This window comes from Musca vetustissima, unplaced genomic scaffold (genome assembly GCF_032173495.1).
Source record: "Musca vetustissima isolate MV318-11 ecotype Yass unplaced genomic scaffold, APGP_CSIRO_Mvet_v1 utg4240, whole genome shotgun sequence".
NCBI lineage: Eukaryota > Metazoa > Arthropoda > Insecta > Diptera > Muscidae > Musca > Musca vetustissima.
Genome location: NW_026877284.1, coordinates 5,094 through 23,842, shown reverse-complemented (window position 1 = coordinate 23,842; position 18,749 = coordinate 5,094). Strand labels below are relative to the sequence as shown.

General features: G+C 35.6%; 1 protein-coding gene across 1 annotated transcript in view; it reads right to left on the bottom strand.

The window, feature by feature from the left end:
• The window catches only part of LOC133321851 (chondroitin sulfate proteoglycan 4), a 43,288-nt gene extending 26,990 nt beyond the window's left edge, over positions 1-16,298 (bottom strand). The window contains exon 1 of the mRNA XM_061530922.1: positions 16,232-16,298. Within this exon, the coding sequence (XP_061386906.1) occupies positions 16,232-16,298 (67 nt within the window). The remainder of the gene's footprint in view (positions 1-16,231) is intronic.
• Positions 16,299-18,749: the final 2,451 nt, after the last annotated feature.

Here is an 18,749-nt window from a genome sequence, read left to right as displayed (position 1 = left end):
TTTTGAGTTGTTTGCTCAGACCATAGTAGCATCGGTTGGCCATCACAATCCTTCTCCGAATTTCAAAACTGATGTCATTCGTTTTATTTATGGCGGTACCAAGGTATATAAAGTCTTTAACTACCTCGAAGCTGTAGTTCTCAAGTTCCACAGTTGGTCCGAGTCTACTGGACGTCTTGCGCGTTGATACCATCAGCATGGTCTTCTCGCTGTTTACTGCCAGACCCACTTTGGCAGACTCCTTTTCAATTTGTTCAAAGGTGGCTGTAACCCCTCGTAATGTTCGACCCATTACATCGATATCATCGGCGTAGGCGAGTAACATGTGTTGTATGGTATACAGAGTGTCATTTCTGTTCACCTTTGCGTTTCGTATGACTTTTTCAGTAGGATGTTAAAGAGATCACACGACAAACTGTCACCTTGTCTGAATCCTCGTTAGGTATTGAAGGACTCCGATAGGTCCTTTCCTACTTTAACTGCTGATCTTGTGCTACTTAAAGTTATCCTGCATAGAGACATAGCCTCTGTATATGTATATTTTCGTCCGATTTTATGTAAGTAATGCACCAAAACCCCAACTTTGTAATCAACGTGCTTAATGAGGTTATAATGACGTGTATAATTTTTTGTTGATATCGGTTCAGATTTAAATGTAGTCCCCATATAGAGTTTCATTCGATTTTCAATAAATTGGTGCACAAGTCTCCCCAGGTTCGTCCGATTGACATTTTGCGCAGGATATCGAAGTGAATATAGACTAACATGTGTCAAGTTCAGTTGAAATCGGTTCAGATTTAGACATAGCTTCCATATATAGTTTTGTCCGATTTTCATCAAATTAAGCTATTTTACGACCAGCACTATCAGCAAAACATTACTGAGTACATTTATGCTAAATATACAATTTATGTATATGGTCTATAGTCGGTGCCGTCTGACATTGGTAAATTCATTACTTCTTTTTCCAAAAACAAAAAAAAAATTTGGTAGCCCGGTTGGGAATTTTGGGTACGTTTTCCAACGAATTGATTCTAATTTGATATTTTGGATTTTCATTAGTTAACAAATTATTCATGGCTACATGGCTCACATTAAAATTTCGATCAATCGGGTATAATAAGTTCGGCCGGCCGCACATAACGACGTTTCTACTGGGTTTTTTGTATTCCTTGTTACAGTTTTTCAAAAATCTACAACATTTAACAACACTTGATTACTAAATTTGGCTAAAACTTATCTCGAACAGATCTAATTCTAACAGAGAAACATATTTTAATTGCATAAAAATGTATATTCAGTCAGTAGTCCTAGATTTTCTTATCTGATATTTTGTATATGATTTTGGTTAACAAAGCCAACACAAAAACTCAAAAAAACACCAAATCGCCCACCAGCTATCATTGACCATTCGCTGATTACCTTGATACAATATGCCAACTTCTAATTCTGTTGCACTTTTAAATCTCCATTACAGATTTCACCATGAAAATATAAAACTCTAAATCGAACTCCGAATTCATCTTATCTGATTTGAAAAATCTCAGCACGATTTTGGTTGTTTTGTGTGTTTGCGTTACGTTTCCTTCACAAAAGCCAAAAATGGTAGGGACACGACGACGACGATGTACAATTGGCAGCAGTTTGTTAATATTGGTGTTTGGTTGGTTGTTTCCAATCATTTTCCTGCATGGATTTTCCTTTAGCTTCGAGTGACAAAAATTGACAATGTATTGGTGGCGGTTTTATTTTTGCACTTCTGAAGAAGAAGAAAAAACAATCAACAGCCACTAAAATGAAACATGTTCATGTCCTCAATTTGTACCCATGAAGATGTGATGCATAAAAAATAAACACAACAAAGTCGCCGAGCGACAACAACACCAACAGCAAAATACAGACAACATGTTCATTTATGCCAAAAAATAAATTAATTATAAAACTGAGCGACTCCAAGAAATGACTGTACAGGGTAATGGCACAGACCACAAGAAGAAAAAAAAACAACAAGGAACCATGCACTTGCATTGAACATTTTTTGAGTGATGAGTAGCGCAACCGGCAAGTGCAGGTTGGTGCAACCTTGAGTAGACCATAAGGAAATTCATTTTATTTAAATATGAGGTTTTCCTTGTTATAAAGTGGTAGGACTTCTGGGAATTGGAGACTTACAGAGAATTTTTCTGGTTATAGATGATGATTTATGTCTAGAACACTCAAGGTATTCCATAGAGTGTAGAAGAAGATTAAGGGCTCGAAGTTTCAACATAGAGACATTGTCTAAGAGGTATGTAAAGTGCTAAATTTAGGTATCATCAGGACTATGTTGTTTTTAAAATTTCTATAAGTAAATTTAACCAAAAACAGACGAAGTATTAAGTTCGACTATGTTATTGTAAATTGTCTACTAGAAGGCTGTTTATGATCTGAAAACTAAATGGCTAATTACAGATACTCATATTGGAAAATTGACATAGAAACTTAAATATGCCGAAAGTGGTATAAGTAAGCGGGAAATATATTGAAACGAGTAAGGAAATTAGTAAAGTCGGACTGGGCCGACTATATGATACCCTTCACCACTACGGGTATATTCTAAATATGTATCTTAAAAGACGTCGCATTTTCGAAGCAGCATATCTGATCTTTATCTATATCTAAAACGACTAAAATCAATCGCTTCACATGCAATTCTGCAACCTATGCACTGTTAAAAATGTAATCTCGATCCGACACCCATTGATTATTTGGTGTACAATTAACATGAATAAGTCAAAATTATATATGTAAGCTATGCTTTATCTATATCTGAACCGATTTCAAGGAAACTTGGGCCCCCAGAGCCGCCCCCCTGCGTACCTCCCTCATAGGAGGTGTATGTAAATCTGAACCGATTTTCACGACATTTCGCACACATCATTATATACTTAATTCAGTACGCCGTGCCAAAATACATGCAAATTGAATGATTTTCAGGGACTTTGGTGCATCATTTACCTATAATCGGACGAACATATATATGGGAGCTATATCTAATCTGAATCGATTTTCAGGAAACATAGCACGCGACATTTCAGACTTATGCCAAAATTCGTGCAAATCTAATGATTTGAAGGGACTTTGGTCCCCTGGCTATGCCAAAATTCGTGCAAATCGAATGAATTTCAGGGACTTCAGTGCACAATTTACATAAAATCGGACGAAAAATATATATGGGACCTATATCTAAATCTGAACCGATTTTTTCCAATTTCAATAGGGCTCTGTCCTTGGACCAAATGAATGAGCTGTGTCAAATTTCGTCCAATTCGAATAATAAATTCGAACTGTACTTTGTTTACAATTTTACATGGACAGACGGACGGACGGACGGACAGACGGACATGCGTAAATCGACTTAGAAAGTGATTCTATGCATATTCTCAAAAGGAACCATGGGTCTATCTCGATTCCTTTTGCCTGTTACAAACATATGCACAAAGACATAATACCCTGTACCACAGAGTGGTGAAGATTATAAAAATTGTGGGAAGAAGTTTTCTCTTCACCAGACATTGTGAAGCCATTTTGGTGAAAAAATGCATCTAAAACCATCGAAACACAGAAAATAGGGCAATATTTTTTAAGAGTGATATATCAACAAATTTTCTTCACAGATGTCAATACACAGAAAAAAGATTTAATGAATATTTTCATAATTTTATTCATAGTACATTTTTTCCATATTGTTGAGTCAATACACAGAAATAAGGTTTAATGAATATTTTCTTAATTTTATTTATAGTACATTTTTTCCATATTGTTGAGGTACCTCGCTTAGAAAAAAAATATTAAAATTATGGGAAAACGGCTACTTTTTCCAAAAAATGTATAATGTTCCCCCACCTCTCCCCTCACTTGATGGTTGTTACTCTTTCTTTTATTTTTACTCTCCACTCACTCGATTGTGTGCTTAATTTTGCATTCTATTCTTCCATTATTAAAGACACTGTTACAGACATCTGCATTGTGATATAGAATTCGCATATGTATTTTCTAAATTCTTTCGATATAAATGCCAATTATAATATATCAAACAAGTGTTTATACGTGCAACAAGCCCAGCCGAATGTTTAACATTGTATAACAATGAAGAAAACATAAAACAGAACCAGTAAGGAAAGTAGTAAAGTCGTACGAGGCCGACTATATGATACCCTTTACCACTTTGGCTATATTCAAGAGATGCATCCTAACAATGGTTGAAGAACCATTGACATAAAATTGGACTAAATTAAATGTGTGATCTGTATCTATATGTGGAACAACTTAACCCTATGATCAATAACAGGGTACATGTGTAACTTTTTTATGCCCTCAATCATAGTATGGAGAGTTTTTGAGTCCGCTTTTAAATCGAATTCTCTGAAATTTGGTACAATGGATTCTTATTGAATATCAAATTATAAATAACAGTTCACTTTTTCTGGTAGCCCCCATATAAGGGTAATTTTCGGTTCTTGAGCGGTCTTTTCAACCGAATTCGCTGAAATTTTGTACAATGCGGTATAATTGAATACATCAATCCACATTTTCTCGGCAAATTCATTACGGGAGATTTAGAGTCATTTTGTGCAGTGGGACAAAATTATGTAAATCGATTTATATCAAACTAATCATTCTCTAACACAGAGCGCTGTTTAAAATGTAATTTCAATAGGACACCAGTCCATTATTTGGTGCACAATTAACATGAAGTCAGCCGAACATATATTTATGTGGGAGTAATATTTGCCTCCGAACTAATTTTTTGCTCAATTTAGTACCTTAATTTAACCAATGTTAGGCTATACCAACTTTAGAACGTCCTGCGAAATTTGGTGTCAATCGAACAAACATGAAGAGTTTGGTACACCATTCACCTAAAAGCGGCGAAAATATATATGGAAGCTATATCTAATTGTAAAGCAAATTCAATAAAACTTGACTCATGTGAGGATATCCCTACTTCAGTACGTTGTGTAAAATTTTGTGCCAGTCGCCCTAAAATTGATACTTTTGGTGCATTATATGTCAAAAATCGGAAGAAAATATTTATGGGAGTTATATCTAAATCTGAACCGATTTTAAATATATATGGCAGCTATATCTAAATCTGAACCGATTTTCTCCAATTTCAATAGGGTTCATCATTGGGCCAAATAAGTGACATGTGCCAAATTTCATCCAAATCGGATCATAAATGCGACCTGTACTTTGTTCACAAAAATACATGGACGGACGGACACACGGATTTGCATAAATCGACTCAGAAAGTGATTCTATGCATATTTTCAAAATGAACCATGGGTATATCTCGTTTCCTATTGCCTGTTACAAACATATGCACAAAGACATAATACCCGGTACCACAGTATGGCAAAGGGTATAAATAGACAATTTTTAAAACAACAAATAATTTCTTTACCATGAAAGGCCAGCCAGTAGAGTAAATGGATCGGTAACCTTATATTTTGAGGGACAACGTTAAAACATAGAGGTGTATGGAAACTGTTCTGCAAAAATATGTTTCACCCAATAAGTACTAATACCAATTTATAATGACTTCGATGGAAAAATTCACCTAAAACTTATCAAATATTGAAAATGGGTAACTTTATAGGGTGAATATGCTAAAACATGCACCTATATCGAAAATCTTCTGCAAATATGTTTTTAGACGTTGAGAACCCGCAATGCCACCCCTTCGGAACGTAAAATGTGTAAAAATTGGTCTGGAAATCTCTCCCTCACCCTCTACAGAATGAGATTGCCATAGGAACCCTTCGGTTGGAAAATGTGACTAAAACCTTGGACTTATATATAACATTCTCTGGAAAGATATTTCTCAGCCTATAAAAACCTGAATGCGAAATTAAATCCTCGTCGGTGGGGAAATGCGGCTTAAACATTCAGAATATCGAAAAGATACCCATATTTGATACCCATATTTGCAGGAAATCATCTTGCCCCCGCGGTTGAGAAATGCTGCCAAAACCTTCAAAATATCGAACATGAGGCCGGACTTTTATATAGGAACTATGAAAAAGCCTGGATTTTTATTTAAATATATCCAAAAAGTGAAACTGACACAGAGATTCAGACGGGCAGTCTAAATCGCCATAGATTTTTATTCTGATTATGTATACGTAGTCGGTAAGTATACACAGTAGATAAAAACATGAAATCCGGCCGAATGACATCAAGATTTGGAGAGTTGGTTTTACCTTTCAGATACGTTCTTAACGCAATGAAGCGACGTCATGATCGTACAATATTTCTTGAAATATTGCCTAGAAAACATGGAGTGTCGGAAAAGTAGAGTTGTTCAGCACCTCTAAAACTTCACGAAGATATATAATTGATTGTCTGTCGTTTCAAACAGGGTTAGATGCATGAGTTTTCGATTTCAGTGCAGCGGAATTGTTGGCATTTAAAGCACACACTGTTCTAGTTTAGCCCTCGTCTTATATGTAAATATTGAATGAAAAACTTTTGAAAGGCGATCATGCGATCATTCTTTAGAACCCATATAATTGCTCTGCAACAGGATAGCTATTCCTAATACTGGAGAGAGAATCTTTGCTTCTAATCTGTGTTGTTCTTTATGCCTGGGTCATACTTATAAGATAGACGCATAATTGAAGGACATACATAAAACCATTTTTAGAATATTGGTGACACTAGGTTCTGGTTTTGATATAGCTTCCATATATATATGATCGTCCGAGTTTATTTAAATGCTCCATCAGAGACCATACGTTCATTCGATTGACCTGACATGCACCTGAACACTCTTAAAGTTTATGTGGCACCCAACATCACCCATTACTGGTCCTCTCTTTCCAAACAACAAACATCAATTTGCAACAAAGAATCGATGCGAACAGAAAAACCATGAAGAAGTGTTAAAACGCAGATATGAATATCTTTACAGAAATATCATTCACAACAACGTGCCGCCATGAAGAAAACCGAATAAAAAAACAACAAGAAAAAAAAACTGTAAAAATTGCCGCCAGATGTCCGTCGCAACCGCACACAAACACCATTTGCCGTCTTTTATTCTTTTTTTTTTTCTTTGCAAATAAAATTCACAAAAAAAGAAAGACTCTCTGCGAAATGCATCACCGCAGCACTAAACGGTTAACGCATTTTTCACGCTTGACATTTGACTTGTAAAAGCGCATTCTCTTCATAGTCATGATAGTAGCGAGCGAATAGTCAATGTTGTTTTGTGTTTTTCTTCTAAAAAAATCGATTTTTTTTTATTTGTTGTGCCTGCACCGTGCAAACGTGCAACCAGAACGCATTTGGTGCGGATCACATGCCCCAAACCAAAGGTCTGTCACACTCAAAATATTGTAATTGAATGGTGAGGTTATGTGTGTGCGCACCCAGACATAAATGAGAAGAAATAGAAAAATAAGACAGAGATGGGGAGTAGAACTAAGGGAAAAATTACTAATTTTTAAAGGGGAGCCACTGCTTAAAAATATCCTCTAAGAGGTAGTGAGTATTAAATTTGACAACACTCGAAATTTTCGTCGTAAATCCCTCAAAGTTTATACAGTTTTTGATCCGAATAATAAACCATGTACATCGGGCTCTCCGTGAAATCTCTATAGTTTAGATTTTGGTATATCGATCCATTTTTTACTGTAGCCCTCATAAAACGGTACCCCTCAATATTCGGTGATTTGAAAAATATAGACGGATTTTTTGGATGATGATAAACACAATTGCAGAAAATTGTCATAATCTCCACCATAAGGTCCCGCTCAAATTTCGGCATTTTTATGGTTTTAGCAGCATTCTCCGACTAAATTGGTTATAGTTGAGCATAGAAACTTTTGAATGTAGGTTCATGTTTGACATATGCTCCACTAAAGATCCCACATCATTTTCGGTATAAGTTCTTCACCGATATGACTGTGATTGGGCATTTCTGGTTCTTGAAGGATGAAAAATATCACCGGAGACAATTTTCAATATATGGAGGTCAATTTCCGCATTTCCCCACCGTACCATCCTTCTCATTCATAACTATATCAATGACTTTTGCTGACCTTGGAATATCAGAAACATTAAGGAAAATATGAAATCAGCTGGTTCGATATATCCCTGTTGGCATCTTAGTCAGAATGCAGCAGTGGAGGCAAACTGCCTAAAATTTAGTAGCTGCTGTGGTACTTTTTCGGTCGGAAAGGCCCTTATGCGATGTAAGACACCAAACATAGTTCTGTCAACCTTAGAGTATTTTATAAAACGTAGGTTAAAATTAAACGAACACATCTTCCAGTCTATCACTTTAAAGTCGCGGAATGTAAAAACCTATAACATATGGTTAAGGTGGTCTATGCTTAAATTGCTGCGGTACTTCATCGGTCGGGAAAATAACATTTGAGTAGACCTTGCATATTTTAATGTAGTCTAGCCTGTAGATTACGCTCAAATAATAGCCTGCTGACTTTAAATTGTCTCATTATTGGATCTGCGGTGGATGTTGAATATTCTATGTGCTTTGTCGAATTTTCGTCCACCTGGTACAACAATGATGCCTATCTCTGGTATTGCTTCTCAAGTTGTATAGCGACTGGAACAGTCTTCTCTTATGTTGCAGAATGTCTATTAGTATGAGGTCTATTCTATAAACTCTGTAAAACAGTCAAAAATGTCGGGAGTCTTAGAAGTTTTAAAGTCGTGTGATCTGTCTAGGGAAGTAAGAATGGTAATATAGTCAGAACAAAAGGAAATTATAGAATGTTAGGTTACATAATTTATAAATAAGCGATGGCAGCAGTGATGACTACTGGACGATCTGAGATCTCAACTTCATAATTGACATTTTTTCACTATCAATTTTGTATAGGTACAGGCGGACTAGCCACTTCCCGTGCACATGCACATGTTCGCGTCTACGACTGTAACATGGTTGTATGCAATCTTTGTCCATAATTTATCATCATTGAATACTTTCTTCGACTACTAACCAATCAACTTCAAGAGCATACCCTCTTCCTCTTAGGCCTCAGCATAAGAAGCAGCATGTTATGGAAGAAGTCTACCTCACATTCTAACAGCTCTTTGGACGAAAAACTTTGTACCACTCTACTTTTTCATGGTCTTGGAAATTCGAATGTTTCATACGTTATTATGACGGGTGGTTCGTCAACGGATGTGATGCCGGGACTCTAGAGTAAGACAAACGAAACTATGGACTGCCGAGCTGTCCATCTCACAATTAACCCACTCCGATACCAATGTTGCATATCTGTAGTTGGTCTATACACTTTCAGCGCCGAAGCATACCTTCGGGTCTGCCACTGTAACATCGTTGTATATGACAGTCTCTGCCCAAATTGTCCGGTACCAACATTGAGGATAATACAAGGCTGAAAGGCAGGTAATAATACCACCACAGGAAATAGCCAAAACTAAATAAGCAAGGTCCCAAACCACTGTCCTAAATTCATTGATTGTAATTTCTATGCAACACTAGATGGCGGACCCGGCAAGTTAAAGCAAACCGAAACAATAATCAAGTAAATTGGCGATGCTTTCTGAAAGTCCTATGCTTTTAGGAGGAGTAATAGAATAAAACCAAATATTTTGGTGCTTAATCAGCGTGTAGAGCTAAAAAGCGATAGGTCACGCGTTAGAATCCCAGCTGCGAAGAAAACATTCTTCAAAATGAGTTCATAATATAAAAAAGTACATCCTCATCCAGATGAATAGGTATATGTATCGGCATCAACATACCGCTCATTTGTTGCAAGACAAACATAACTCAAACCAGTGAGCGGAGCAGTATAGTCGGACGGGGCCGACCATACGATACCCTACACAACTACCACGAACTCTAACCTTTTGAGGATGCTTATTCCGAGTCTGAGTAATATTTCGTGATATTTGCCCCCTCTTGTCCGATTAGAGGTCAACAACACCTCTTCCTTTTTTCGAATATTCAGTACAGTTCTTCTAATTACTTGTCCAGATTACCTTCACGGTGGGTTGTGTTGTGATTTTCGGATTATACTCTACTTGAAAACACACAAAAAGTTATGTTTTCGGTCCATTTCATCCCAAAATTTTAATCTGATCATCACCGAAAATTGTAGGCGTTGTTCTTGACCATAACTGGAACTTCATGAAAAATTTCAGAGCCATCAGCGCGATATTTGTCCCTCTAATGTGGTAATGGGTTACTAAATAATATCTGAATACCTGTAAATATTTGACTGTAACTCCCACATCTTAGTAGATACATCACTATATTTGGTATCAATTTAAAGGCCAACCACTCCTCTTGGATATGCTATCAACTCCTGGGGTCTACATCCTCCAGGAGTAAATATATATGCCATAGAATACAAATTTTGTAATTTTTCACACAAAAGTCAGGGTCCATTTGACCCGCTAAATATTGACCGATCTTTATCAAAACATGTATGCTTATTCTCTAACCCGATCCCCTTCTCCATGCAAAAATTCGCGGTGTTTGGGCCATAATTGCGGCCTCTGGAGCGACCAGAAAAAGCGACAAAAATAATGTTTTTGGTCCATTTCATCCCCTAAATATTAACCGATCTTATCCAAAAACAATAGGGGTCTTCATTGGCCAGAACCCATCCCACATGCAAAATGTCGTGACGATTGGTCCATAACTGTGGCCTGTATCGTGTTTACAAATTATAATGGACAGACGGACGGACACACATGTCTAGATCGACTCAGCTAGTCGAGATATGACGATCGGTATACTTAAAGGTGGGTCTAGGACCAATATTTCGCGGCGTTACAAACTTTTGGGGCTGCACAAAGCTATAATACCCTGACAACATAGTTGTGTAGGGTATAAAAATCGATTTTGCAGAAAATGCGTTTTAAGTTTTCAATTTACTCACACTTTATAATGGAAATCATGTTTTTTTGAGTTATGCCTGTCTTACAGCAAATGAGCGACATGAGGATAGGAAAATAGGAATGGCAGGAGGTAGTGCCACCCAGAGGAAACTGGAAACACTAAATAAGCAAGGAAATCAACCACTGTACAAAATTCAAGGAAACTTTCTTTCTAGGCGACGATAGATGGCAGCACCATCACTTAGGAAAGGCTACAATCTATCTATCATCTATTTAGACGGAATAAGAACGGTGATATAATTAATAAAAATAAAACAATAAATAATCGGGTAAGATAGTGATGTTTTTTTTATAAAACCTATGGCCTCAAGAGTAATAACAGGTCAAAGATTTAGGGTCGTAACAACACAACATTTTGGAGGGTGGAAATTATTTATTGGGTTGAAAGCTCTTGAAGATTATTTTCAAAACTCAGAAGGAAAAATTCGTCATAGGTCAAGTTTTTGAGTTATGACCTGATGAATTGTTGGTTGGAAATGTTTTATATCTATGTTTGCGGATATTGCAGCTTTTTGTTAGATCAAATGTATTTTTGTAAAACATACCGTTCTTCTACCTTGAAGCTTTGTGTGCCTTTTTCGTCGTTATTTTCATCAACCGTAAGACGAGATTATTTGACCTTCTACTATTCTACAAAAATGTCGCTCATAAGATTTTACATAGGGATCACAAAGACAAGAAGTCGACATTTGTATGTTTTCATTGTCATTTTTCCGATTCTTGCTCAGAAAACCATATATCAATTCGAGATTTTTTTGTCGATTTCTAAATAGGGACGAAAAGGACGAGCAAGGACTCAAAATAGGATATTTTTTACAAATATATGCTACTGTTGTCCTATTGGGTTCATAATATACTCGCCAAGGGTTTTCATGCCCATAAGGAATTTTCCACCCTCCAGATCATGACGTCGATTTTTTGTTACAGTAAAATCCACAAGGATAGTTGTGAAAAATAATGACATCAAAATACTCAACAGGTAATTCTTCTTTTGAATTCACTATAAGCACCACAACACATGGTCGTACGTGTAATCGTACTGAGTATGTTTATGATAAAAAAATGTCAAAGTTTCCAATGGAGATACCAGATGGCGTCAGACAACACGAGTGGTCCTCATATTTAAAATATATAAATAACATGTATAACCAGTGAGCGGAGCAGTATAGTCTGACGGGGCCGACCATACGATACCCTACACAACTACCACGGAACTCTGACTCTCTACGAACGCTTATTCCGAGTCTGGGTAATATTTCGTGATATTTGCCCCCTCTTGCCGATTAGAGGTCAACAGCACCTCATCCTTACATTTTCGAATACTCCGTACAGCCCTTCTAATTACTAATCCAGATTCCCTTCACGGTGGGTTGTGTTGTGATGTTCGGATTATATTCGACTTGAAAACACACAAAAAATTAAGTTTTCGGTCCATTTCATCCCAATACTATTATCTGATCATCTCCGAAAATTGTAGGCGTTGTCCTTGACCATAACTGGAACTTCATAGAAATTTTAAAAGCGATCAGCGCGATATTTCCGCCCTCTAATGTGGTAATGTGTTAGTAAATAATATCTGAATACGTAAGCACCTGTAAATATTTGAGTGTAACTCCCAGATCTGAGTAGATACATAACTGTATTTGGTATTAACTTAAAGGCCAACCAATCCTCTTGGATATGCTATCAACTCCTCAGGTCTATATCCTTCAGGAGTAAATATATAAGCCTCAGAATAAAAATGTTGTAATTTTTCACACAAAAGTCAGGGTTAATTTGACCCGCTAAACATTGACCGATTTTTGTCAAAACAGGCATATTCGTTGGCCCGATCACCTTCTCCATGCAAAAATTCGCGGTGTTTGGATCATAATTGCGGCCTCTGGAGCGACCAGAAAAACCGACAAAAATAAAGTTTTTGGTCCATTTCATCCCCTAAATATTAACCGATCTTTATCAAAAACAATAGGGGTCTTCATTGGGCAGAACCCACCCTACATGCAAAATTTCATGAAGATTGGTCCATAACTGTGGCCTGTATCGTGTTTACAAATTATAATGGACAGACGGACGGACGGACACACATGTCTAGATCGACTCAAATAGTCGAGATATGGCGATCGGTATACTTAAAGGTGGGTCTAGGACCAATATTTCGCGGCGTTACAAACTCTTGGAGCCGCACAAAGCTATAATACCCTGACAACATAGTTGTGTAGGGTATAATAATGGCGCCCAATCTAATCCCCATTTAGCCACGTCTCTGTGCAATTTTAGTCGTTGTATTTTGTATGCAATTTAATTTAGTACGAATACGTAATGTTTACGATTAATTTTAGAGTAGCGTTTTGTTTTTGTCTAAATATTCATTTTATATATATTTTTTATTTTCGATTCTTTTTTCTTCGCTTTTCTTCGACTATTTTCACACTCATGGGTGCGTGACGTCACTTTGATGTGTGAGCAAATGTGCGTTCTTTGTTGTTGTTGTTTGCAGTTGGTGTTTTGCTTTTTTGATGATCACCATTTCGTCAAGATTGGGATGGATGATTCATCCATAGCAGAACGTTGTTGTTCGTTCATTTTGGCCAGACAGACAATTCTTTCTTCTTCTTCGCCACACATGTGAGCACATCTTCACGAGGCGAGGTATTTTCACTTTTATTTTCTTGGCAAAAGAGTTGCATTATTTTTTGGTTTTGTTGTTGTTTTTATAGATTTTCTTCAGGGTTTGTTGTATTTTACTTTTAGTTGATTTCTAATTTATTTTTTGTTTCGTTTTTTTAACTAAAGCCCAAAGTCTAAATGTGTTTTTTGTTTAGTTTATATTTTTTCTTGGCCATTTGTCAATATTCAGAATAGATTTGTTTTCGTTTGGCTTTTAGACGAAAAGGCTTATGGTCAGATGGTTTTCATTTTCAATTGGATTTTGCTGATTTTTGTCTGGGCGTCACTAAGATGTCATGTTTTGTTGTTCATTATATTAAGATTAGACGTTAAATTTTGTAAAATAAAAAAAAATAAATAAACGATGTACACAAAATTATTAAGACCGGAAAAGTCTATAGTAATTATTGCAGGCCCAAGATATGGAATACACATTTTGCTGCCATTTTCAATATGAGTACATACACTCAAATGTATATGTGTGTATATATGTTCTTATATCGATCTAGCTGAGTCACTCGTTTTCCATTAGTTTTGTTTTCCACGATTTCTTCTCTATTTAAATTTTCTTAGAAAATCATGACCTTTCACAACATTGCCCTCATGGCAATAAATTGCTAATGAGGAACCGAACGACAATTTAATCGCATGGCAACGAAAAGTTCTCGCATTTTTATTGTGACTCAAATGGAAATGTATCTGAAGTTCCGATTCCATTAATTTAAAACAAAAATAATAATTTGAGGAAAATTAGAAAAGTGATAAATTTCAGAAAAAATAGTTGACGAAAGATTAGACAAGTGGTTCTTTAAATGGAATTCGTTAAAAAATATGACAAATTTTGTATTTCTGAAGAAAGTGTTTCTTTATTCATGAATAATAATTTATGAATGTTAAGTTTTTATACCCTCCATATGTTAAATGAATGTACTAATCTATTACAACCAGTTAAACCTGAAGATAATGGAATAGTTTAATCACCAACATTTAAGGCTTTATCCCGCGTATCAAAACTGATGGGTATTCCTCGAAAATAAAAAAAAACTAAACTACCCAGTACCGGAGGGTGTCGTTGATTCGTCTCCGCTGTCATCCTACGATCGTGAGCAATCATTTCTTACATATATGTATTTTTGGGCATCTGTAGTCGAGTAGATGCGAAGAGACTGATAAGATAATGGAATAAATGGACAAGCATAATATCAGGCTCACGACAATAAAGAAGCAGTTATCTCGCTACGGTGAACCGGAAAAAATAGCGCCTTTTCGCTGTTAAAAACCAGAAGGATTATTAGGTCTCCGGAAAAGCTGACGAATGCAAAATTTGCAAAGAAGAACAAGAGCTGCTGGAGTGTGAATGGAAAAGACTGAAGAACTTCTGAGATTTCTTAGAGTTGGGGATCATAATTGCGGCCTCTGTGTCCCGTGCATAAAAAGGGAATAAAGTGCTATCGAGTTTATGAAGACCATTGACCAGATTTTCACTCTGAGACAAATCCTGGCAAAGACCCATGAAAAACACATCGACACATTCGACAGCCCTATCCGTTCAGAGGTGTATAAAGCCATGTCTTTATTTGGCATTCCTGCAAAATTAATACGGCTATGCAGTATAATTTTAACTAGCACAAGGTCGGCAGTTAAGGTCCGAAAAGACATCTCGGATCCATTTAATGCCGAAGGCAAGATTACAGCTTGCCGTGGAAAAGGTCATACTTCGCCTACTTCGATGATGTTATCAACGCGCAAGACGTCCAGTAGACTCGGGCCAACTGTGAAAAAGCGAGCCTGCTGATAGCTCACACAGAAGGGGAAGGCTAGAATTAGATGGAAAGATCAAGTAGAAGAGAACATTTCGAAACATGGTCTTTCAAATTGGAAGAGCTGGCAAAAGACCAACGCGCCTGGAAATATTTTTTAAGCTCGACTTTTGGAACAAATGTTCTGCCACAAGCCAGCTAACAAACAACAACAACAATTGCGGCCTCTAGATTTTGGTTCATTTCATTCCCTAAATATTAACAGATCGTTACCAAAAACAATATGGGATACGTTCTTACATGCAACATGACGATTGGTAGCATGAAGCGTGTTTACAAAAATATAATGGAAAGACGGAAGGACGAACAGACACACGTGTCTAGTTCGATTCTGTTAGTCGAGATATGACGATCGGTATTTTAAAGGACCAATATTTCGCTGCGTTACAAACTCTTGGGGCCCCACAAAGCTATAATGCCCCGTGAACATAGTTGAGTTGGGTATAAAAATCCATGGTCCTGGAAAATTATTATTTAAAAAATTGAATCCTTGTAATTGCCGATCAAAAAAAAAAAAAAAAAAAAAATACATTTAAGAATGACCCCACCTTGTATTACTTCTAAAGAATACATTTTAAAAATCTACGCGTATGGTAGTTCTTATAAAATATATTTAAAAAAATCAGGGGCTATGGTAGTCCTTGAAAATGTCGTTGAAAAAATATATTTAAAAATTCTTATGTTATATTTATTAAAAAATCATATTGTTGTTGTACAAGTCGTTGATAATAATATTTTTTTAATTAATTCGAAATTATCATTTAAAAATAAAATATAGAATATTTTTTTTTGGTACTCACCTTTCATGGAATTGATACCCTGCAGTCTACACACCACCAGCCACAGTATGATTTGTAGCAAGGTCATGGTTAGTCTTCGGTTCATAAAAGCCATATTTTCTTCAAAATTATTTCTTGTATTAAATTATCTCAATAATAAGGACACTTTATAAATAATGTTGCCTGGCTAGAATGGCGGTTAGTCGTCAAAATTTATATTTAAATTTTTGTCACAAAAATTAAATTTTATTTATAGTTTTTATGTTTTACTTCAAATAATCTTGGAGCAGAGATGTTGAAGGGTTTATGATATTGCCGAAAACATCATAGATGCTCCTGCACGACACCTCGCCATGACATGGCCAAGAAACAGCTGTACGGTGTCAACATTTTTTTGAGGAACACTTGCAGACACTTCGAAAAAATTTCCTTGGTTGGAGGTTTGTTTCAAAAAAAAAAAAAATCAAGTTTTTCACTTTTTCATTGCATTTTGTTGAACATTTTGAATTTTTTTTTTCTTTCTATCTTCGTTTTTATTGTTTATTGAGAGAAATTTATTACACTTATTATTTTTATTCCTATTTTTGTTATGATTATAGATGATGTACAATAATTTTGTTTATTTTGGGTTTTTTAAAATTTTTCATTTCTTTTTGATTGCTTCAGAAGACATTTTATTTCCGTTTTTGATTGTGGCCTCCTCCTTGTTTGAAAGTGATTTTAGTGAGTGTATATTTTACAAATGCTGAAATGAAAATAGAAAAATATTATTTTTATTAGTTCAAAAAAATATTTGAAAAGGAGAGAAGACAAGCAGTCGAACTGTCGTCTAAATGAAAACATTACAGTGGTTTGGTAATCAATATTTTAATGTATTTAAATATGTCTGATATTTATCTATAGGCAGTTAAATTCAATCATCTATTAAATACCAATTTAAAATTATCTTAAATCTATTCAACGTGTGGCCCACAAACTGTCCAATAATAATAAAACTACTAAACTCAATGAATCATAATATTCGAAATTTTCATTTCACATTTTGATTGCTGATAGTGTCAACAGAAGAAAAATGAAAGGGTGGAAGTATTTGGGTTTTATGACCAATTTCCATTATGATTTAATTTATGATTAACAAATAGAAATATACTACTAAATTTATTTATGCACATTGTGAAAATCTATATATCCAAAGCCATAAAAAACTTACGAAATTTCCCAAATATTTTTTAAGTAGTTTTTAATCCGCTGGCATTATTAACTTGTCACACTTTTACTCTTTACTAATAAACTAAATGAAATCGAGTAGAGAGAGAGAGAGAGAGAGAGAGTGAGCGAGAGAATGTCTGCGTTAAAGTGCATTTTTATGACATAAAAATTATGACAAACCAAAATTTTTTTTATTAATTTAATATCACGATGCTGGTGGGTTCGGTTAGTTGATTGCCTAAAAATTTGAGAAAAAATCCATTAAATTTTGTTGGAGAAAATAAAAACACAATTTTCTTGTAGCCATAAATGCTGTAGCTGTGTATTGATCACATTTCACCAATGTCCCCCAAATAAAAAAACAATATAAAGATGCACCTACCTATCCGTAGCATTAACATTTTCAAATGAAAATTATTCGGTGGAGTTTTATTCAGCCCCTAGCATGAATGTTCAAACAAACAAACTTTTAAAATAAAAATTGAAATCCCCACAAAATAAACATAAATGACAAGGTTTATATGTTGTTGTTTTTATTTTTTCTTCTTGAAAAAAAAAACACATTGAACAACAAAAATAGACCAAATTAGTAATGCATTACTTTTAACATTATGTACAGTGGAGCTCAGCAGGTATTTTTATGAATTGATATATTTGGGAATTATCAAAGGGAAATATGAAATTAAGGATACAATAATACCCCTACAAAATTTCAAGTGGAAATCTCAATAACTCTTGAAGATATCGCGAATTTATTGTGTCAGCATTAAGTGATTTCTCAAATTTTAAATGCATTTTCTCCAAGCAGATACCACAAAAACTAATAATCCAATCGGTTCCAAATTTTGACACGTTTCTCTGGGAGTGTATAACTATCGTATGAACTGGGATAAAGCTAATCGGTGAAGAACTTCCTTATTATACAACTGTGTTGTCAGGGTATTATAACTTTGTGCAGCCCCAAGAGTTTGTAACGTCGCTAAATATTGGTCCTAGACCCACCTTTAAGTATACCGATCGTCATATATCGACTAGCTGAGTCGATCTAGACATGTGTGTCCGTCCGCCCGTCTGTCCATTATAATTTGTAAACACGATACAGGCCACAGTTATGGACCAATCTTCAGGATTGGTAGGATGCCCAATTAAGACCGCTATTGCTTTTCGTAAAGATCGGTTCATATTTAGGTGATGAAATGGAACAAAAACTTTATTTTTGTCTGATTTTCAGGTCGCTCCAGAGTCTGCAATTATGACCCAAACATCTCGAATTTTTACACGGAGAAGGGAATCCTTCTTTGGCCCGTTTGATAAAGATTGGCAATTTTTA